Below are 22,249 nucleotides of genomic sequence, written 5' to 3' on the forward strand. Positions count from 1 at the left end.
CCTAGGGGAAATAGCATGTTGGGTGAAGAAGTGTCAGCTGGGTCTACTGAGGACCCCTTCTTCTTGGTGGTGCTCCTGGGTTTCCTTCTGCAGAGAACCCCCAGAATACCTGCTCTGTACCCACATGCTGCAGAGCCTGGTACTCCCACCATTGCCCCTGGGATGCAGCATGACACATGTTGGCCCTCTGGGGTTTGCAGAAGCTGCCCCAGTCAGATGAGGGCTGTGTGAGTAGGTGGGGAGTTTCTTGGAAGGCCTGTTTGTCCTTGTCCTGACCACATGGCCAGGCTGTAGAGGAGGAGCGACAGGCTGGCTTGAGCATCAGCAGTGACGGAGCCCCCAGTCAGCTCTCACCCCTTAGAGGTCGAGATCCCTTGTTTGTGCATTTACGGGCTCCCTGTCTTTCTGACCCTTCCCTCTATCCATTTCTGAGCCACTTCTCTGTCTACTAAGGTTCTAGTCTGAGGGTGCTTAGGGGGAACAAAAAGGATGAAAACCAGAGGCCAGCTCGGCCCCTTGTTAGGGAGCCTGGTGAAGGTTTGATGGAGGAGGAGGTGGAAGGGTGGACAGAAATGATGTTTCCATTTTTTGTGTTCCCCCTTTGTGGTAGGAAGATCTGGGATTCAGGAGAGCTGGGCTCTGTTTCTGACTTGGTTTCAAATTTGCTGGGTGAGTTGGGGCTCCGTTTCCTTATTTAAGAAACAAGAACGAGGTTGGCACACTTTTTCTGTAAAGTGCCAGATGATAAATATCTTAGGTTTGTGGGCCACATGATCTCTTGCAGCTGCTCAACTCTGCCCTTGTAGAGTGAACACCACCATAGATAATCTGTAAACAAGTAGTGCAAGGGCCCGTTTTCCAGCATTTACAAAACCCCGAGGTGCACATTTGACCCCGGGGGCAGGGGGGTTGCCGACCCCTGAATGAGATGCTCTCTTACAGTTTTTGCCCCATTGTTCTGAGATCTGTGACAGAGGGACTTGCCCTGCTTAATTTCTCTTCCCGACATTTATCACTGCTGGACATACTATCTGTTTATTTGTTTATGCATTTGCCAGCTGTCTCCTTGACCAGACCCTCAGTTCCAGGAAAGCGGGAACTTGTCAATTCTCTGTGCCTAGAATATCTATTGAGCTCCACACATTCGTGCAGAATGATGAATTAATCAGTGCATGTTTGTGGAGGGCCTGTCCTGTTGGTGCTGGGCTGGTGGGGAAGGAGGGGACAGACGAAAGACCCTCCTCCCAGGACTTTACCCCATGGTCCTGCGTGCAGGCCTGTGGCATCTCAATGTGGGGTCATTATTTTATGTGGCACCCTCAGACTGCACTCGAGCAGACACCCTTCCCTACCCAGTCCATAGCACACCCTACTTACTCCAAGTCGGTCAAGCCTGAAGGGTTACCCTTTATTTCCTCTGTCCTTCTGCCCCACATTCAATCTGTCAGGAAGTCCTGTCAATTGTACCTCTGAAGTAGAACTCTCCCCTCCACGGCTGTCAGCCTGGCCTCACTCAGCCTCCCTGGCCCCTGACTCCCAGAGCACCCTCTCTCATCAATTTTCCATGGAGGCTGCAGAGGTGATCTCTTGAAGACATACAATAGGAAGCTACGCACTGTGCCAAGGGAGGGTGCAAGCTCTGGGGACAGAAGGCTGGGTTGGTGCTGTGTGACTTTGGGCAAGTACCTGACCTCTCTGAGCCTCAGTTTCCTCATTTGCAACATGAATCTTCCTTCAAAGGGGTGTTGTGAGAACCGAGGGAGTAAATATGTGAAAAGCACTCAGAATAGCAGAGCATGGGGAGGGCTCAACGAACGTGTGCTGAGAGTGGGCGCCCAGCCCTGCCCGTGCCTCCAGCCGGGTGCCCCATCTCTCTGTCCCTCGCGCTCTGTATTCCACGATCACCCTGACTTTCCTGTTGCTTGAACACACCAAGCTCACTCCTGCTTCAGGGCCAACTATATGCTATTCCCTCTGTCCAGAAAGCTTTTCCCTTCACCTCTCACATAACTTACCCCTGGGTCTCTGTGCAGACGTCACCTCCTTCAAGAAGTCGTCTCACTACCCTCGCCCACATCAGTTCCCCCCATTAGGCTCTATTTTCTTGTTATTGCATTTATTAGAACTTGCAGTCTTTTTTTCCTCCCTGACGTGCCCTGAGAAAGGTGTCCTGAGAAAGGTCCAAAAGAGAGGGTACAATGCACTGAGGAGCTCCGAGGCGGGACCGGGAGGCATGGCTCTGTGGGGAAGTGGGTGTAGCAGCGGGGCCCTGTGAGGCTGACAAGGAAAGGGCATGGCTTTGAGTCACGGAGGCAGAGGAGGGCAGCCCTTGAGTGAGGCCTGGGGGCAGGCAGGAACCTGGGGGAGTGGCTGACAGCAGGGCCAGCAGACGGTAATGGTGGGTGGGGGATGGGCTGGGAACATGAGCCCTAGTCAGGTGATGGGGATGTGGTTCACGTGACTGACTGGGGTGAGGGTGGAGGGCACCCAAAGGAACTTGAAGAGGGGACATGAGGAAAGGAGGGTTGGCCATGGAGCCCCAGGAGGTGATGCTTGGGTTTCTTCTCTTCAAACTGAGGCTGGAGGTCTGGCAGGCAGTGGAAATTGTTCCAGAGGCAGGGAACGAGGGAAGCCTGGAGGCCTCCAGAGCCAGGGGAGCGAGCTTCCCAAGGCCGGACCATATGTAGCACAGGCAGGACCTAGGGAAGGAGGAAACTAAGGATGGGCTCGGGAGGTCCCTCTGGTGGCAGAGAGAGCAGAGGTGGCCTGAGCTGCTGAGGAGAGGTGTGGGGAGGTAGGACTTTACGTCCAGGTGGGGTGCGCTGGAGGGAAGGTGTGGTGTGGTTCCCTGTGGCTGCCATAACAGGGCACCTCAACCTGGGTGGCCCAGAACAGCAGGGATTGTATTCTCACAGTTCTGGAGGCTAGAAGTCCAAGCTCAGGGGGCCAGCAGGACCGTGCTCTACTCCCCAAAGACGCTAGGAAGAACCTTCCCTGTTTCCAGGTCTCCCAGCAATCCTTGGCGTCCTTGGCTGTGGCAGCATAACTCCCGTCTCTGCCTGTGTCCCCTCTCCGTATGAGGACACCAGTCATTGGATTTAGGACTCACCCTGATCCACTGTGACCTCATCTTAACTTAGCTAATTAAATCTGCCGAGACCCTATTTCCAGAGGAGGTTACATTCTGAGGTGCCAGGCAGACATGAATTTTGGGGAGACACTATTCAACCCATTATAGTCGGGGTGGAATGTGGTGTCAGGAGCGTGAAGGCTGACGAGGCTTCAGTGATGGGTGGGCTGCAAAGAGGACCCTTTGAAGGAGTGTTCCCCAGAGCCGAGGAGGGTACGTCCTTAGGAGGGAGGGAGGGCACGTCCTTAGGAGGGAGGGAGGGCGGGCATGGCTGCAAAGGGAAGGAGGGGCCGGAGGCAGCGAAGTCAAAGGACTGTTTTCTTTGCCCAAGTGAAGTGAGCCCCTTAGCCAGAAGAGAAGGAAGGAGCAGCAGTGAAGGAGAGAGAGAAGATGCAGGCAAGGAAGCTGAGAATTCTTCGTGCATGCCTCTAAGAAGGCAGCTTAGGTGTTGGAAGAGCACCTTCTTGCCAAGAGGAGAGAAGTGCCCCCAGAAGCTTTACACAGAGGAGAGGGGATGTGGGGAGGCTTATTCTCAGGAGCTCTGCTTATCCTCTGGTGGGGATTCCAAAGGAGACATGAAAAAGGACCGCGGCTGGAGAGGAACTCCAAGCTTGCTTTTATTACTTTTTTTTTTTTTAAAGATTTTATTGGGGAAGGGGAACAGTGTGTATTTCCAGGACTTTGTTGGGGAACAGTGTGTTTTTCCCAGGGCCCATCAGCTCCAAGTCAAGTTGTTGTCCTTGAATCTTAGTTGCGGAGGGCGCAGCTCAGCCCCAGGTCCAGTTGCCGTTCTCAGTCCAGTCGCGGGGGGCTCAGCCCACCATCCCGTCCAAGCTTTTAAAGAGCAAGAATTAGAGAGGCCCCAGGGATTCTGGGCCTGAAGACCACCAAGCATCAGAGGGCTGATGGGGACTCCGTCCTTAGAGTGGCTGGGCCTGTCCGCCCAGCTCCTTGCCAGGCCTCATCTGTCTGAGTCTGCCCCCGGCTTTGTTCTGCTCTTGGGCCCCTGGCTCCTCTGTCACACCTAGGTGGATCTGCACCCTGTTTCCCTCACTTGCACGGCCCCTGGGACAGGCACTGCCCCTGCCACGCTGCCCAGTAGCCCTCTCCACTCATCCATGCCCCCAGCCACACACCAGGGCCGAGGAACCTGCAGATAGGATGCCAGCTACAGCTTTTGCGGGGACATCTGCCTTCTTCTCACTTCTTAGCCTGCCCAGGAAGGACTTTGGCCCGTGCCAGGGTGAGGGGGCCTCCCCTGCGACTTCCCAGGCCACAGAACTTGGCTCTCCAAGAGCAGCAAGTTTGCAATGGCAAACTATTATTGGCTTCAGCCTGCTCGCTGCTGCTAATTTCATGCCCCTGTGATCCAGGTAACGCTTTGCTGCCTCGAGCTGCCACCCCCCCAGGCTTGAATCGCTTTTTCTCTCACCCTGCAGGAGCCCGGCTGCCTCTGCTGCCTCGCTCTTGATGTGGGGGCTGCACAAAGCTGCCTCGCCGAAGCCGCCAGGCACCCGGGCACCAAGCTCGTCTGCCACAACTCGTGACTACTTTGCTGCACTTATTTCAAAGTGCCCAAATGGCATTCAGGGGAGAAGCAGCTTAACCAGGGCCTGCCAGAGATGAACAGGCTCATTTTGGGGCCTCCCTGCCCGAGGAAACCTCTTTACCTGGACTCTGAGCCCAGAATTAAATTCTTCCAGAAGAGATGCTTAGCACAGAGCCTCTCAGCGTGGCGGAGGAGAGGAAATGTTCCCTGTCATAAAATGGGCCTCACATCTGGCCAGCTGGCTCCGGTGGGTTTTTAAATTGTGTTTGAAGAGCGTCTCTCCCCTTTCCTGGGGTTCACAAACTGGGCCAGAGTATAACTGATGAAAGTGAATTTTCTCGTTTCTAGTGCAAGTGAATCACAGGCCCCACGCTCAGGCCACAAGCGGCTTCTCCACTCCTCTCTGGCACTTGGGGGGCCCCTGGCACCAGGCGCCCCTGGGCCAGGCTCTGGCCACAGGCTGGGTTTTGAGCCCTCCTCCACTCAACCTGGGGGGGCTTTGCTGGGTTTGCACAATCCAAAGAGAAGCTAGAAGCCTGCCTGGTGCTTCCCAGCTATAATATCCTCTTTAACATGGTCTGTCCTTATCAGCGGAGCGTGTCCATCCATTTCGGGTGGCTGACAGAAGTGAGGGCTTTTCTCTTAATCTTTTTTTCCCCTTTTAATACTATTCAGATCCACAGGCCTGTGGAAATGCTCAGGGAAATGGACAGTGGGGTTTAAGGAGAAGAGAGAGTTAACAGGCAGAGGCGAGCAAAACCCCATCATTTGCTGGCTTGGGCAGGTCCCCTGTACTTAAGGCTTAGGGCAGAGGGAAGACGCCATCCTAATGGAACCTCACACCCCTCAAACTGGTCCCCACTCACTGCGGGGAAGGCATGTGGGCTGGCAGTCCCCGCCACTGGGCATCCAAGTGACATGGTACAATCCCAGTGACAGTGTTTGGGCTTGTGTGTCTGTGAGGAAGGCTGCCTCGGCTAGAGTAGTTGGTGGCATGATGATAAATATCGCCCCACCCCATCCCTGCCCTGCCCTGCCCTGCCCTGCAGTGGAAAATTCTGCCCCCAGAACTTGCCAGGTGTGCACCTGTGTGCAATCATCTACCTCTGTGAGCCTCAGGTTTTTTATCTGTAAAATGGGAGCAATCCCAGCTCTGCCTTCCTCTTACAGGCTGTGTGAAGAGCAAATGCCCTTACATGTTGAAAAGCAACATGTAAGCGGTTTTGTTCAAATGTCAGTTACCTGGAACTCAGTGGGGCTTCCATTTCCGTACTTGGGTTACCTAACAGGTGCCAAGGATGACCTTTGACGACCTACTGCTGCTAGAAGCCAAGTGCTGAGCTCCCCTGAGCCCCAGGTAGTTGCAGAGAACGGGAGCTAGTGAAGGTCAGGGAGATTAAATGAGACTTTCGAGGAGCACTTTTTCTCTTTGTTCCTCAGAGCTGGGCCTCACCTCACACTGGGTTGGAAAATTCAGAGTAGTGACTCATGGGGCCACAGTCTCTCATTCGCACCCAGAGGGAGCAAGGTGGGTGCCACGGCTCCTTTCCTGTCTCCTCCCCAGAGTGTTTGGATTGAATGGACGGACAACAGTGCAGTTTGTCTCAGCTCAGCAGATTCCTAATGATGCTGAGGAAAGCGTTAGGGAGTTTGTCCCAACAAATAAACTTGGGTTGGAGTCCTAAATGACAAAGAAGCATCTCTCCTTGCCTGGACACGTGCGGTTCCCTCCTCTTGGAATGCTATTTCTCTCTCCACCAGCACCCCACCTCCCCAGTCTGCCTGGCACACTTCCAGTCTCTCAGAGAACTCCCGTGGGGGTCCCCAGCCCCCACCTGCCCCCTTCCACCGCACCTTGTGTCCATTGGAGGGTCCCACCACACCACCTGCTCCCTGGGGGCATTGGGCACCTTGCCTTTTCTATTTCATACACCAAACACCAGCATGGTGTTGGGCATGCAGGGGCTTGCCCCATCCTCAGTAAATAAAAGATGGGCTAAAACGAGCAGGGATGCTGATTTGGATGGACAGTGGCCACCCAGCCGAGCTGAGGGACATGGGGTTGCCAGCCTCTGGGTGTCCCTGCTGAGGCAGAGACGCCTGCCCGGGGAGGCCTCCTCATCTCATAATGTCCTGCTCTGCCTTCTAGCGAATCACAGACGGTCTTCCAGTTACGTAAAGCCTGGAGTGACCCCCAGGGCTGTAGGTCTTCTATGGGCTGTGTAAGCAGGGCTGCCATGTTGCACAACTCTGAGGGGCTCCATTCATGTTAGAATCTATAGGACAAGCCCCCTGGGGTTGTGCGAAACAGCCTCCGCTGTCACACAAGGTGGCCCAGTGCCATTGCCCTGGTGGTCTTCTCATTCCTCTACTCCTCCGTGGCCGGAGCTGCCCTTGGGGGCCTTGGGTTCACCTCTGGAGGTAGAGGCCATGTTCGTCAACCATGTCGGGAGCCTGGTGGGGTAAATAACAACAGCGCCTTTTGAGGGAGCTCTCAGGAATCAGGCCCCTGTGATGGCGAACTACGGCATGAATTAGCCCAAATCACTGTTACATAAACTCGCCCTATGGGGTGGAAGGTATAGATTGCTTGGGAGGCGGCAGTTCCACTACCATTCTAATTGAAATGAGTTTGAACCCGGATTCAGATGTCTTAATGTTTCCTTGTGTAAACCAGGAGAAGGCAGCCCCAACACCCTTGGAAGAAAATGAGATGAACCCGGGAAGGAAATGGCAGCTGCACATCTGCAAAGTGCGTAGTCAAGGATTGAATGGAGGCCCGTCAGTGTAGGATGTTTCTTACAGAAGAGACTGAGGCCACACCTCGTGTGCCGACACTCTCTCAGGGAGTGCAGGCCCAGGGAAGTAAGAGTGCAGGAAAAGGGAAGTGAGGCAGGGATGGAAGGGAACAAATACAGGCTACGATATTTCTGGGCTGGCCGCAGCGTTGCAACCACACACAGCTGCCTGCTCAGACCCGTGGGCTGTCTTCAGAGACGCCACATGGACCCACCACATTTCAGAACAGTTGGTTGGGGGAGAGGAAAGGCAAGCAAGTTCTCTCATCTCCTTCTCTTGCCTCTCATGGGTCAAAGCTCTGCCTCCCCACCCTACAGAGAATGTTACTTGGCCCCTCCCCCAGCCCCCCAGGGAGCAAGAGCCTCTGAGGGGACAGCCCAGCAGAGCTCGGGCACAGGTGTCTCTCCTTTCTGGTGGAAGTGGCTTTGTGGCCATGAGACCAAGTAGCAAGGCACATGGCCTGAGGGGCAGGCAAGGTGAGCAGCTCTGGGGTGGCACGTAACTAAGTCCAGTTCTTTGAAAGCAGTGTATGTATGCCACTTGCAAAAATGATCCCAATTTCAGCCCCGGATTTGATGAGGAAAAGCTAAGGAGACTGATGGGGTCAGCAAGCATAACCTTTGTTCCCCTCTTGGGTAGACACATTGGTTTTCATGTCTGGCAGGAGGTTGAGTCAAAGATCTTGCTCTGTTGTCCCGGTTTTTGTTGAAGAACTAGATTTCAATTCCAACAGGAAGGCTGCAGCACTCAGAAAAACTCTGGTTAGTAGGAACTTGGCTATTGGAAACCCTCATTAATTAGGAATCTTGCTGCTTAACAAAATACTACAAATTTAGTGACTTAAAAGAACACGTTTATTATGTCACAGTAGTTGGAGGCCACGAGTCTAGGCACAGCTTAGCGGGGTCCTTGGCTCAGAGTCTCACATGGCTGCCATTAAGGGGTTGGCCAAGTCTATGGTCTCATTGGAGGTTCGACTGGAGAAGGAGCACTTCCAGGATGACTTGGGTTGTTGGCAGAAGTCAATTCCTTGCAATTGTTGGACTGAGCTTCAGTTTCTTGCTTGGTGTTGGCCAGAAACCACTCTCAGCAACTAGGGGTCACCTGCAGTCCTTGCCATGTGGGGTTCTTTGGCAGGACCAGTTGCCTCTCCTAAGGCATCAAAGGAGAAAAAGAGTCCAGCAAGATAAATGTAACGTAATCCCATATACATCATCATGTACACCTGCCAGCTTTGCTGTTTCCTCTTGCTTGTAAGCTAGTCACAGGTTCCACCCACGTTCCGTGGAAGGGATCATACAGGATATAAACACAGGAGTCTAGGATCATGGGGCCACCTTAGAAGAATCTGCCCACCACACCTCATTTTGATAGAACTCTATAGGCAAAAGCAGCAAATAATTAGTAAAAACCACCACATGTTTGTGTCAAGAATTTGGTTAAAAAAAAAAAAAGCTCCATGGGATGTACGGAGTCAACCCACATCACCGTCTGCAGCCCCTGATTTGTACCAATAGAAAGATGGTTCAGGTCAAGTCCATTCCACACCTCCCCAACCACCATGCTTTTTGTAAAGCAGAGAAATGGGCTCAGTCAACAGAAAGGGAGCCATCGCCTTACCCAGTTGTCAATATTTAAAAAGCTTTCCAACATTAACAGAACAATTTTCTGTTTAAGTATCGACAAACTGGAGCATTCAATTACCTAGAAAACCCCTCTTCTTGAAACACTCAGGGAACCTAAGCCTGCTCAAAAAACAGAGGTTCTGCATCCCGTGTGCTCGTCCTGCGTGGACTTGCCCTGCAATGAGCAGCCACTGAATGAAGGGCGCTTCACTGGAGTCTCGGCCTGGGAGCCGTCTTGGCCCCCACCTGCAGCTATCTGTTCCTGGGGGCCTTCATGGCTCCCGCCTGGCGCCTGCCTGGCCTCACATAGACCCAACAACTGTGTCAAGATATAATTGACTGAGTGCCTCAGACCAGTCCAGGCTCTACTGAGCCCATCAGGGCAGGAACAATGAGGTGACACCTCAAAGGAGGAAGGCGATTTCTAAGGCTCATGGTTGATGGACCACATGAGCAGTGATTATCATTTTAATTGCAAGGCTGCCATGACCTTACATTCAGGGTAGAGATTTCAAAGACCACAAAGCACTCTGCAGGCTTAAACCGGGACTGCGGAATGGTTTGTGCTTCAGACTAGAGGAGCCCATTATGACATCTTTCTCTCTTGGCCTGCACAGTGCAATCAAACTCTCCCAGAAAGGAGAGATCTGACCCTCTTTTTCAAGGTCTGACTCAAATTCCCTCCTCTTGGACCTTTCCCCAAACCCATACTCATTCCCCTTCTCTCAAGTACTCGGCCCCATTCGCCCCACTCCCCTACCTGGAACTCCCTTAGAACTCACTGCTCCTATTTCTGATTTGGGACCTAAAAAAAAAAAAAAAAAGTCATAGCATTCTGACGTCTCTTCCTGTGGCGTTTGGAGAAGTTAAGATAACCTTCACACTTTGTCTTACACCCAGGGGTACCCTCCACTCTTAAAGGGCAGGAAGCAGGCCTTAGACTCTAATGATCCCGACAGTTGTCCAAGTTCTTTGCACGCTGGCAAGGTTTTTGCACAGTCGTTCTTTGAGCTCAGCACGTTTGTTACTTAGACTATGTCCTCAGTTAAATCCAGTTGCGTAAGCTTTCCAAAATAGAATATTCTCAGCTTCTTTTTTATTTCGTAGGATAAGCACTATCATTTATATACAAGCCCTTAGTACACACTCAATGCTTAATACATGAGAGCCATTATCACAGCTTAGAACGTGTCATAACTGACCTGGGGTGCATGGCTTGGCATGCAGTGACCAAAGCCAAGAGCTGTCAACCCCGTCCAGTTCTTTTTTGTTGTTTTTTAAGACAGGTATATTGAAATATAATGTACACACAGTGAAATCCACCCTGATGAGTAGACAATTCTCTGAGTTGTGAAAAACACGTCCAGTTGTCACACAGCGTCCTTCGCTGTAAGTTCCAGCACATTCTCGTGAGGACTTCTCCATCTTGTCTGTGGTCTCATATACAATTTGCCTCTAATACCCCTAAACTAATTCCAGGAAAATGCCCTTTTCCCTCATCTTGGCCAGTGTAGAAGCCACTTCCTAAAGTGGCTTTGACCTTGGGTAGCAACTTTGTTGAGGAAGCCAATCCAGAGTCAGAATAAAGTTTCCCTGCAGGAATCAGGGCTTGGTGTATTCCTAAGAGGCCTCACTTGTTTGCAAGAATGTGAGAAGGTGGTTGAGTCATAACAAAACCCATCTGGATAATTCTGAAAGTTGACAATGGGCTAAGAAGACTGATAGGGGAAAATTTTCTTTGTAGACATACGTTGAGTCCTGTTCCCATTGCCTTTCCTGTGGGGGCAGCAGGTAGACTAGGTGAGAGCATGGCTTGCAGAGCCTTGGGGACCTCTCTGAGGGCAAGGACAATGTCTTTTCCTCGTTATGTCCCTAGCAGTTAACACAGCTCATGCTGGTGTCTGTTGAGTGACCGAGTCACTGACCTTAGGCTGGAGATGGGGCGGGACCATGCCGTCTTGGAGTAGACTGAACTCATCACTAGGAGGTATCTGAAGACAGCGGAGAGAAGACCCACCAAGAGGGGCCCTGTGCTCTGTGCTCGGGTGCGGCCCCTCTCCTCCATCCCGAGTGACCTCAGGGTCCTCCTCACTTATGTGCTTACAGAACTACTTTGAGAGCTACCTTTCCATCGCCTCCACCGTGCCCTCCGTGCTGTGCCTCGTGGCGAACTTCCTGCTTATCAACAGGTAGGCCACTTTCCTGCCTCTCTCGGGCCTGACCTTCACTGCCACCCTGTCCCACTCCTCTTTTTTCCCGGCTGCTGCTTTGCTGCCTGCCTATTTAATGGTGGCCACCAAAGTGTGAGGCAGGCAGCTCGAACTCCTCCATGAAGATTGAGAGGTCAGATCAGTTACCTGGAGGCCTTGCTGATGGAATGCCCAGTCGGAGCTGGACTTGCACTTTCTAGCCACACTCTCTGACATGGTGTCAGCAGCCAGCAAGAGGCATGTGGGGAAATGTGTCTTCTTCCCCATTCCTCTCGGAGGAGCCTGTCTGTCAATAGCTGCCTGGGCTGCAGGCTTTGCAGCCAGGGGACACCACGTGGATGGCAGGGTGGGGCCACAAAGCAAGGCTTGTGCAAGCTGGTCTTTCAGGCATTTCTAAGAAGAGTCAGAAGCAAAGAGCCTGGCACCCCACAAGTCCTGCTCTGGCTCTGTGGGAATGGGTCACAGTGCTAAGCTGGTAACACCAGCTCGTGTGTCGACCATGGAACTTCTAACACTGTGTTAGTGAAGGAAGGGCTGGGAGAGAGCCTCCATCTGGAAGAAGGAATGAGTTAGGACACAGCCAGGCAAACTAGCATGGCGCTTAGACCCCATTGGATGTCTCTTGTCGTCCATTCTCTGTTTAGGTTTGCAAGGACAACAGCCCTAGCTCCTTTGCCTGCATTTCCCCCGAGCTACCTCCAGGTGATAACAGTGGCTGCTTTCTTATTCAGAAGCTTGGGCTTTTCTGGGGCACAGCCTACTGAAACCTTAGATCTCTGAAGGCAAATCTGAGTTTTACCTAACTCTGCTCAATTTGTAGTGACTGCCTGGATTTCTGGTTGAACAGGATTCTAAGACAGGTCTGGCCTCGGGGAGTGTGCTGTGATCGATTAATGATGTCTGCTCTGAGTACAGTGTTAGAGAGGGTAGCACACGTGCCTCACATGTACTAAGCCTGCATAGACCAGTCTTTCCAAATACAATGTACCACGGGGCTATTCCAATTATCTGTTGTTGCACAGAAATGATCCCAAAGCGTAGTGGCTTAAAACAATAACAGTAATTAGTATCTCATGATTCTGGGAGTCAGCAGGCTCAGTTAGCAGGTCTGCCTTGGTGTCTCTCATGCGGTTGCAGACATCTAGGGCCTGTACTGCTGGGCCTCCTCCGGCATCTCTCCCTCTGTCTCTCTCATCTGTCCCCATGGTCTCTTGTATGTTGGCCTCAGGTACTAGGACTTTTCGTATCATGACTGAAGAACAAGTATGCCAAGAGACAAGGCAGAAGCTATGTGGTTTTTGTAACCTGGTCTCTGCAGTCACATAGTGTCACTTCTTCTGTATTCAACTGGTCAAGGCAGTCACAAAGCCTACTCGGTTTCAAGGGCATATAGACCCCACTTCTGATGGGAAGAATGTTGAAGAATTTGCACTCATCTTAAAACTAAAGTGCAGGCTGGGAAAGCGAGAAGGAGGATGGTGCTCAGATTGCCTGAGGGCATTTAACCTGCTTCCTCAGGCCTCCCTGAGCCCATGGAGCTATAGTCAGTGTCCTAGCAGGTGGGGTGTAGCCCCCCCGAGACCCCAGCCCTGGAGAAGGTGGGGGAATGGACGTAGGAGCAGAGCCAGGTGTTCCCTTGGCACGGTCAGCCCCCGGAGGGCAGAGCTGGGTTCCCTGGCCGTGACTCAAAAGAGAAGGCTTAAGGAGAAGAAGGGGATGAAAGAGGACGGCAAGGAAGACGTGACAGAGCCATGTGGGGAGTCCCTTGGCCTCTCACTGCCCTCTCTCCTCTCCAGGCCTCTCGTGATCCTCTGCCCCCTCCACCGGCTGGCCATGGGGACAGGGGTTTGTCCAGCTGGGCTAGCCCAGGCTCACGTTAATGAGAGCTCCTGCCCCCTTTTAGATCTGGAGTCACTCTCTGCACCATAACAAGGGGGTGACTCCTGGTGACCCCCTTGTTATACCATTAGCAACCCAACAGGGAGATGACATTACTCATTTTCCAAGTGGACATCAGGACATGTGCCCAAGACCACAGAGCCAATGAGGGGTGGCCTGAGCTGGCATCTTACCTGGCACTGCCTCCTGGCACTGTGGTTGGAGGTCCAGCAGGCTGGCAGCCAGACTGGGACTGGGGTCAGCAGTGGCAGGGAAGGTCCAGTCAGGGACCTGGGAGAATAATCTCGAATAGTAATGAGCATCCATATTCTTTAGAGATATTCTCTCTAATCCTTGCAACAGCCTAGAGCAGGAAACATTTCTTTGTTTTACACATGGGAAAACAGGCTCACAGAGGCCACATGGCCCATAAGAGGGTGAAGCCAGGATTGGAAATGGGACCCTTCTCCCCACATCTGTGCTTGGGCCCCCTGCCTCCTCGTTCCTCAGCTTTGCGGCCCCTCCCTGCAGCCAGAGCCAACTGCAGACCTTCACTAAGCCCATCTCTACCCTGGCTTCTCACTGCTGGCAGGAAGGAGGTGGTTAGGAAGGTCTGGATGTGTCTACAGTGGGGGCCATGGGCCACCTAGGCAGCACCCCTACCAGGTTGGGTGGGGAGCTGGCTCTAAGGGCTAAGCATTACAGGGCACCCTCCAGAAGGGGCCAGCCCACCCCAGGCCTGCCCTTGCCCTTTCCTGGCTCCAGGAGAGGAGCGAGGGCAATGTAAGACGTGCTCCCAGGCCTCCGTGGAAAGACGGTTTGGGGCTAAGCTCTTTTTATTTAATGTACGAAATTGAAATGTCTCCTTTTGTCGCCTCCTGGAGAACCCTGGCTTTCTCTGACTGGCTCATCCATAATCGCCAAGTGTTTTATTATGTTAAATCTGTAGCATCATAAATACTTATGAGGAGGATTTACATCTGGGAGACATATGAAGAAATCAGTCCCCTGGGGCCCTGAGCCTTCACAAGCAGGGAGAGTGGGGGGAGCTGGCAGCCTGGGCACAGCTGGCAGCCCTCTCCAAGAATCTCACATCCGTGTGACCTGCCCAGGGTCCCGGGGCTGGAGCCGTCACCCTGGCCTTCCCCTGTCCCAGAGCAGAACCACCGACACCAGGGCAACACTTGTCTAGACTTTCCCGAAAATCCCCAAAGTGTCACCATTCCCTGCCTGGGGGTGGGAGAGGCAGAGCAAAGCCAGTGTGCCCCCAATAGTGCCGGTGGGGCGGGCTTGCATGAGTACCTTTCCTAAAGCTTTATGAGCATTGAAAACAGCCCCAGGCGAGATGGTGAGGGGGTGGGGGGACGTGGAGGACCCTCTCAGAGGAGAATGGGTGATGCAGCCTGCAATTTGCTGGTGAGGAGCAGACCTGCGCAGGTGAGTGGCCTTATGGGGGAGCAGAGACAGGTTGGGAACTGCATGGCTTTGGTAATGCATGTGCCTTTCGCCTTCTCATCCCCCACTCTTCCCTTGTCTCCACCTCTGGGGGCTGGGTAAGAAGCCCCCCAGCTCTTTCCAAAGCAACCTTCCTGTTCAAGCAACTAATTACCTTGTGGTGACAGGCCCAGGGGAGCTGCTGCGAGGCTAGCAGCATTCCTGGGGTGGACTTTGTCGGCAGTGTCTGTGAGGAGGTGGGTAGAGGCAGAGACCATTCCCAAGGCTGGCTGGCCGCGCTGCTGATGCTCACAGCTGTACCCTTGCCGTGCTGAGGGGGTCGGAGCAGAGTGACTGCGAGGGTTAGTGCGAAAGCCGCCGCTGCACTGCTGAGATCCTGGCCTGTCAATCAGTGCATCCAGCAGATGGTTACCGGGTGCCTAGCAGGCCCTGTGCCAGCCCTGGGGACGCAAACTAGACAGGCCCTGTCCTTATACCTCGTGGGTCCTGTGCCTTCTTTCCCCAAGAACTGTTAAAACTTGGGGGCGTTTGTCCCCAGCCTTGCTCTCCACTTGAATGTCTTCACTTTTAAAGTCATCAGTTGGCAGGGACCTGAATGTTATCTTGTCTAGCTTCTTTTTCAAGATAAGGAACTGAGGCCCAGAAAGGCTGAATGTTTGCCTGAGGCCACACAGTGAGTTGGCGGCAGAGGAGGCAGGGCCTGTCTCAGGCTCTGTGACCCTGCTGGCTCTTATTTTGGGGGCAGGTGGGGCAGCGCCAGCTTCTGGAAAAGGGTGGGGGCGCAGTGTGGCAGGGCTGAGTGTGTAAGATAACCCTGGGCAGAGGTGAGGTCTGGCCACCAGTCTCCAGGGCACCTGGTGGGCACTTACATAGACAGCTGGGGACCTCCGGGGTCAGGGGCTCCATTGGCAGCCCACCAGCTTCTTCCCAGGCCTAGACCCCTTTAGACCCTGGGAAGGTGTGTCTTAGTGTGGGGTTCCCCAGAAACAGACACAGGAACAAGGATTCCAGTGTTTATTTGGGAGGTGAAAGAAGAGTGAGGAAGGGAGACCAGGGAAGGAAAGCAGCCAATAAAGAATGCTTTGTTCAGCTAGTACCCACAGAGGGTGACTGCATTGACCTGCCCGAGGAACTCTGGGGTCCACTGTGGAACATACAGCCAAGAGGGAGGTAACTGGGCTATTCATCTACCCTGTCCCAGGCACCGGTGGAAGGTTGGTCCTAGGTGTTAATTACCTGTCACTTGTAGTCTGACACCTAGTAAAAGGGAGGGCACATTGGTAGGGCACCCACAGCTTGTAGCTCCCCAGCTGGAAACCCTGACGTGCCTTCTTGTGTCATTATAGGTAGCACTGTCAGTAACAAACGATGGGGACACCAAAAGGATTTTCTCATTCTTTACCTGGAAAGTGAAAGTAAGGTCTGCCTCCAGGCACTGCTCCAGGCACTGTTTGCAATCGAGGGGATTGCAAACGTCCAGAGAGCTCTTGAGCCCAACCCTGGCCCTTCCTATGTCTGCTGGGCTTCATCCAGAAGGTGTCCTCTCCCCCATGCAGCTGGCCAGGTGGCAACCCGCAGCCCGGACAGCCAGCAGCCCCGACAGACACAGCCAAGAGGGATCTTCTGTCTGCCTTTCAGTCCCAGGAAGGATCACTGGCCCTGCCTGGCTCACGTACAAATCCCTGACACAATCCAGTGGTGGCATACTCTGGGATACTCTGATCATTTGCCCTTCATTTGTGGCTGGCCAGACACCTCCCCAGGACGACTTGGCGTAGAAGAAGGAGTGTTCTTGTGGGGAGGGATGCTGGCAGACAAAGACTGCATGACTACTCCATGCCCCACCCTGGGCATCAAGTTCTGGCACTTACCAGGTGGACAGGGCCCCCCAGGGTGGGCTTCATTCTCTCCAGCCTCCTCTGCTCTCAGTCTCACCTGCAGCCAGAGGCCATGTGGGTTCCCTGGATGTGCCACGCTCTCTCTCACAACCAGATACACCTTGTACTCCAGCTCAGGTATCCCCTCCAGAAAAAGCCTGTGCAGCTTCTCAGGGTGGGTTTTGTGCCCCTTGGATGTTCCCAGATGTGCTGTGGCCCTTTTGATGAAGCACTTTGCACATTAGAGCAAGATGCCTGTCCCATGTGTATCCTGTGTCCCGGCATCCAGAAAGTGCTTGACACACAGTAGTGGCGCGTACACACTTGTGGAATGAACACAGCAGAGAGGAAGCATGTTAGCAGACATCCATGGGTCGGGGCTCAGCAGGCCTGGGTTCTCATCCCCGCTCCCCACGGACTCACACCATGACCTTGAACCATCTCTTCACTTTCTTGGGCTTCCTTCTTACAAAGCAGAGGCAGCACCTGCTTCCTTCAGCCAGATCGGAAGGAAACTCAGATTAGCCCGGGGCCACAAAAGCACTTTGAGAAATATCCTTTCTTGCTTTTTATGCTCATCATTTCACACCTAGTTACGTACATATACATTTTTCCTATTTTTCAAGTCTTTCTTTTTCTTATACCCGCCCCAAAATTGTGTATAACCTGGCTTTTCTCCCAGCCCCTACCTACTGGTTAACAAAAAAAATTAACTTCAAGTCCAATCCAGTTAAACACTTAATCTAATCTGATGATTTAAACAGCGTCTTTTGATGATGTTCTCTCTCTTTGAAATAAAAATGCACTGTTTCTCAGAGAGCCAGCCTTCCCTGCTTCTCCCTTCAGGGCGATGTCTGGGCAGGTTGGGGGTTGGGAGGGGCATAGAGTCTAGTGCTGGGGTTGGAGGTGGAGCTGGCCCTGGGCTACACGAGCTTGGCATCGGCTGCTGCGCATGACAGACAATACCGTCCCAGCAGAATCCTGCCCTGGCCCTTGTCTAGACCACCTGTATTTCCTTCATTCCAGAGGAGGCACTAGAGTCATTCTGAGAGCACAGGCTGCAGCCAGACCTCCCGGGTTCACAGCCGACCGACCTTAAGCAAGTTGTTTAGCCTCTCTAACCTTGGTGTCCTTATCTGTACATGTGGGCTAGGTAAGAATAGCTGTCTATAGAGCCGGTGTGTGAATTCAACAAGTTAGCCTATAGGAAACGCTTAGATGAGTACCTAGCACAAATTAAGTACTGAGTGTTTGCTATGCTGCTGCTGTCTTTCTTCTGTTCTCTTTCCTCGCCCCGCCCCTACCTCCACTGCTAAGTACTGGGGGAAGGAAGCCCAGTGGTGGTTGCTCTGTTTAAACACTGGACAAAGCCAGCAGGAGCTCAGCCCTGTGGCAGGAGGAGGGGTGAGGGGGCTCTCCTCAAGAGCCCTCATGTTCTGTCCTTGAATCTCACAGCAAGACAAAGACAAGCAGTGTCTGCTGACCATTTGCTCTGAGCGGACACAGCTCCCGGGACTCCACCTTCTCCCCTCTGGAGAACCTCACAACCACTGCTCGGGCAGATCCCGTCTTCTCCCGGTCGTGGAGACACAGAAGCTGAAACCAGAGCGACTGAGTCACTTCCAAGGCCACACAACCAGTGAGCCAGGAAGGGTAGGACGCAGACCCAGGCCTCTTGACTGCAGAGTGGATAGTCCCACCCACGGAGCTCACCTGCCGCTTCCCTTAAGAGCGTTCAGCACCCTCCCCCGCCGGGGGTCTCTAACCACTTCTGGCATCCTTGCCCTAGAGTTCCAGTTCATGTCCGTGTGCTGGCCTCGCTGACTGTCATGCTGGCCATCTTCGTGGTGATGACCGTGCTGGTGAAGGTGGACACCTCGTCCTGGACCCGTGGCTTCTTTGCTGTCACTATCACCTGCATGGCGATCCTCAGTGGCACCTCCATCGTCTTCAATAGCAGCGTCTTTGGCATGACCGGCTCCTTCCCTATGAGGAATTCCCAAGCGTTGATATCAGGTAGGAGCTGGGGTCCAGGCAGCCAACCAGATCCGTTCACTGGGGGCGTGAGAAGGAGCCAGAGGCGAGCATGTGGCCTCCCTTCCAGGAAAGGAAGTGTTACGTGTGTTTCCATTGTCTACCGTTGTGTAACAAAGCACCCCAGAACTTAGAGCAATAACTTGTTTCTTTCTGCTCACAAATCTGCGATTTGGGCAGGAGTTCTTGGAGACAGCTTTCCTTTGCTCCACAGAGAGTCAACCGAGGTAGCTCAATGGGGACCAGGGCATCTACTTTCTAGATGGCGTGCTTGCCTGGCCGGCACGTTGGTGCTGGCTGTTGGCTGGAAGTTCACCCAGGGCTGGGCTGGCCACTGGCTGGAAATGCAGCCAGGGTTCCTCTCCACCTGGACCCTACCATGGCCATTTGGGTTTCCCCATGGCAGGGTGTCTGGGTTGTAAGAGCAAGGATCCCAAGAGACTCAGGCAGAAGTCTTCCTTTTAAGACTTAGCCATTTAGGGTCCCTTCCACCATAGCCATAAGCCCACCTGGGTTCAACAGGAAAAAACACAGACCCGCATGTCTCAGTGGGACAGTATGACAATCCTACTGCAGGAAGAGCAGGTGGGAGGGGGGGACAGAGTTACGGCCACTTTGGAGAACATTCTGGCTACCAACAGCCTTTCCTGAAACACTCTTTTCTCTCCTTCCCTCTTTCTCCCCCTTTCCCTTCTCCTGTCCCCTTCTCTTCATTTTTCCTTTCCCTTGCCGTTTTCCCCTTCTTATTTCCTTCTTTCTTCCCTTTTGTCTTGTCTTCCTTTCTAATTTTATAGAAGACCAGCTATGTGCCGGGAATACAAACGTGAACAACACTCAGCCTCTCAGGAGCTGACAGCCTAGCAAACGCCTCCACTACGCTGAACTTTGGCATTTTATGGGCGTGCTGAGGTGTGACTTGGGCCAGCCCCCTCAGCTGACATTTTGATGCTGATCCTAAGCCTGTTGTGTGTAGTCCTTAGCAGTTCTGTTCTTACCCCGGTGTCCCAACAAGATAAAAGGAGCTGGGTCTGTAAGACTCTGTGCTTTCCCAGGAGACCACCACCCGTTAAAGCAAGACCCCGGGCTCAGCTGCTCTGTTCGGCATCTCCGCACGTCCCTGTCCGGTATAGGAGCACTGTGAGCATTTGCCCCTTGAGAAGAATTTCACAATGAATCTGCTGTGTGCCCACTCATGCACAATGCCAGGTGGTGTGTGGCAGGGATGGCAAATACCCCGACAAGTATGTATTCCCTCTCCACCCCAGTGTCAGACATTGCTAATAGAGCTATGTCTTTCCTCCCGAGCCTCGAAACCCTTCTCAACACAGCTCTAGAAGCAGTTACTATCAGTGGATCCGAGGTCAGATGTGACCTCTACTCTGTCTGCCATTTTTGATAGAAGATTAGGCTTCTGTCTCTATCCTGGGAAACCCTTGGGCCTGGAATCAAAAGAAATGGAGCCCCTGCTAAGGTTCCTGTATACAATCAGTATGCCCTAGCAATGCTCCAAGAAGGAAATGGCCACCAAATGCTGGGTCTCATCCCTTCTGTCACCCTGGTCTTAGAGAGAAGCTTTTGTCCCCTCATCTCCCTCCATCCTGCTAGAGGCTGTATTTTTCAATGTAACATCAGCCTTGCTGGTTAACTCTTCAGGGGCCAGTGCCCAAATACGCCTTTTATGTTGGCAAAGGGCTGGTCAGGTTCATCTGGCCACCTGTGAATCTTCTAGGGAAGGGGACTCTCCCGTGAACTTTTGAAAAAGTGTTGAAATGCAGTACTCATGTGTCTGTATTAACTGCCCTCGGCCCTCAGCCACTGTTATCACTGCGTGAGGCCCCCCCCATGGGCACCCATCACCCTGGAAAGTCCGAGGTGTCCCACTCTCCCAGAGGCCCCCGTGCCACCGCCCCAGCCCCCGTTGTTTTCCGTCCAGAGGAGCCCATCTGTGAATTCTGCCCGTGTTGGCATCTGAGGAACAATTCATTCATTTTGTGCTGGTGTTTTTTTAAACCCCTCATTTGCATGTATTTCCATAACTGATGAGATAAAAGTAGGGAGTCATGAAGGATGAGCTCCCGGAGGCCTGGTTTGTTGTTGATGATAATATTGTAAATTCTCTACAAGTTGAGAAGAGAGAGGAAAATCAATAGGCGGTGATGTTAGATCTCTTCCTCGAGGCAGCTGGAGAATGTCTTACTGAGTTTAACCCCAGTTCTTACAAAATGCCCAGGTGGGGATTACAGCTTCTCAGAAGTTGGCAGCCTCTTGGCAGGGTTTACCCTGTTGTTGCTGCTTTGATGTAGGAAGGACAGAAATAGCCAAGGACCTAATTGGGAATCTGAGAGGATTTATATGGCACATCTCTGTGCCAGGCACTGTTCTGAGCATTTTACACATAATAATCCTTTTAATCTTCGTAAGAGCCCGAAAGGTGGGTATTATTAACGTCCCCATTTTACAGATGAGGAAATGGAGGCACAGAGAGGTTAAGTGACTTGCTGAAGGTCACACAGCCAGAAGTGGTAGAGCCAGGATTGGATTCAGATGTTCTGGCTCTTGAGTCTGTGTTCTTAATCACTGTGCTAACTTATATTTCTTTGCCTTCCCCTCAAATTCCAACCGCTGGCTAATAGAGCTCATATTGACAAGGCTGGGGAGAAAGGCTCATCCATCAGGGCCACAGGCCATTTGCTGCAGAGCCACAGAGCTTTCGGGCAGAGTGGGGGTGAGGCAGTGATGGTGGACATCATGGGGGATGGAGGCTGGAACCGTCCCTCTCCCACTTTTGCTCCATGCATCAAAGGGCAGAAAAGTGGTGCCTGCTCAGAGCTACCTAACAAAACAATGACAAAGCACTTTATGCCCACACGGAACAGTTTGCTACTTGCTGTGTGCCGTCAGCCACTTCTTGCTTTCTTGAGAATCGCAATTCATTCATTCATCCAATCAATCCAGCATAGTCCCTAGACACTATCCTGATACTAATGGTTGTGTCTGTGTGTTCAGCGCCTTTTCCACTCATTGCCCCACTTCTCCCTAACTACGGTCTCGTGCGATGATAGGACGAGTATTGGCCCCATTTTCCAGGCAAATAAATGGAGGCAGAGAGGAGTAAATGATCTGCTCACACATACAACACATGTAACTGCTGACTCTGGGCCAACACAAGTTAGCTACCCATGGTTGGAAGGGTTCAATGGAAAAACAAGACACGTCTCCTCTCCCAAAAGAAGCTGTGTGATTGTGGCAAAAAAAGGAACTGACATTTGTTGAAAATTTGCTAACTGCTGGGCCCTTTCCGAGTATCATCCCCATTTTACAGATGAGCAAACTATGGCTCCAATAAGTCACATTAGCCCCCAGGTCCCAGTGAGCAAGTGGCAGAGTCAGGGGTCAGACATACATCTGTTTGGCTCTTGGACCCCTGGATACATTCCTTTGTTAGGAGCAGTGAAAGGTGTGGTGTCACATGGTCACATGTCAACAGAGAATATTCCATGTAGTGAGGCAGTTACATGCATGTGAGTGTGTATGTGTGTAAGTGTGTGGTAGCGCATGCGTGTCAGTATATATGAGTGGGTGTGAGTGGGTGTATGTGTGTGACGTGTGAATGTACATGTATGACAGTGTGTGTGCATGTGATTGAACGTGTATGTGATAGCGTGTGTGGGGGGCATGTATGTGTGTACACA

The 22,249-nt window shown here is 52.5% G+C and overlaps 1 protein-coding gene across 1 annotated transcript in view; it reads left to right on the forward strand.

The window, feature by feature from the left end:
- SLC29A3 (solute carrier family 29 member 3) overlaps positions 1-22,249 on the forward strand; it is a 41,748-nt gene that overhangs the window by 12,722 nt on the left and 6,777 nt on the right. Inside the window, exons 3-4 of the mRNA XM_081074090.1 lie at positions 11,210-11,292; positions 18,313-18,539. Coding sequence (XP_080930216.1) covers positions 11,210-11,292; positions 18,313-18,539 — 310 coding nt within the window. The remainder of the gene's footprint in view (positions 1-11,209; positions 11,293-18,312; positions 18,540-22,249) is intronic.

Source organism: Rhinolophus hipposideros (assembly GCF_964194185.1).
Source record: "Rhinolophus hipposideros genome assembly, chromosome: 15".
Classification (NCBI taxonomy): domain Eukaryota; kingdom Metazoa; phylum Chordata; class Mammalia; order Chiroptera; family Rhinolophidae; genus Rhinolophus; species Rhinolophus hipposideros.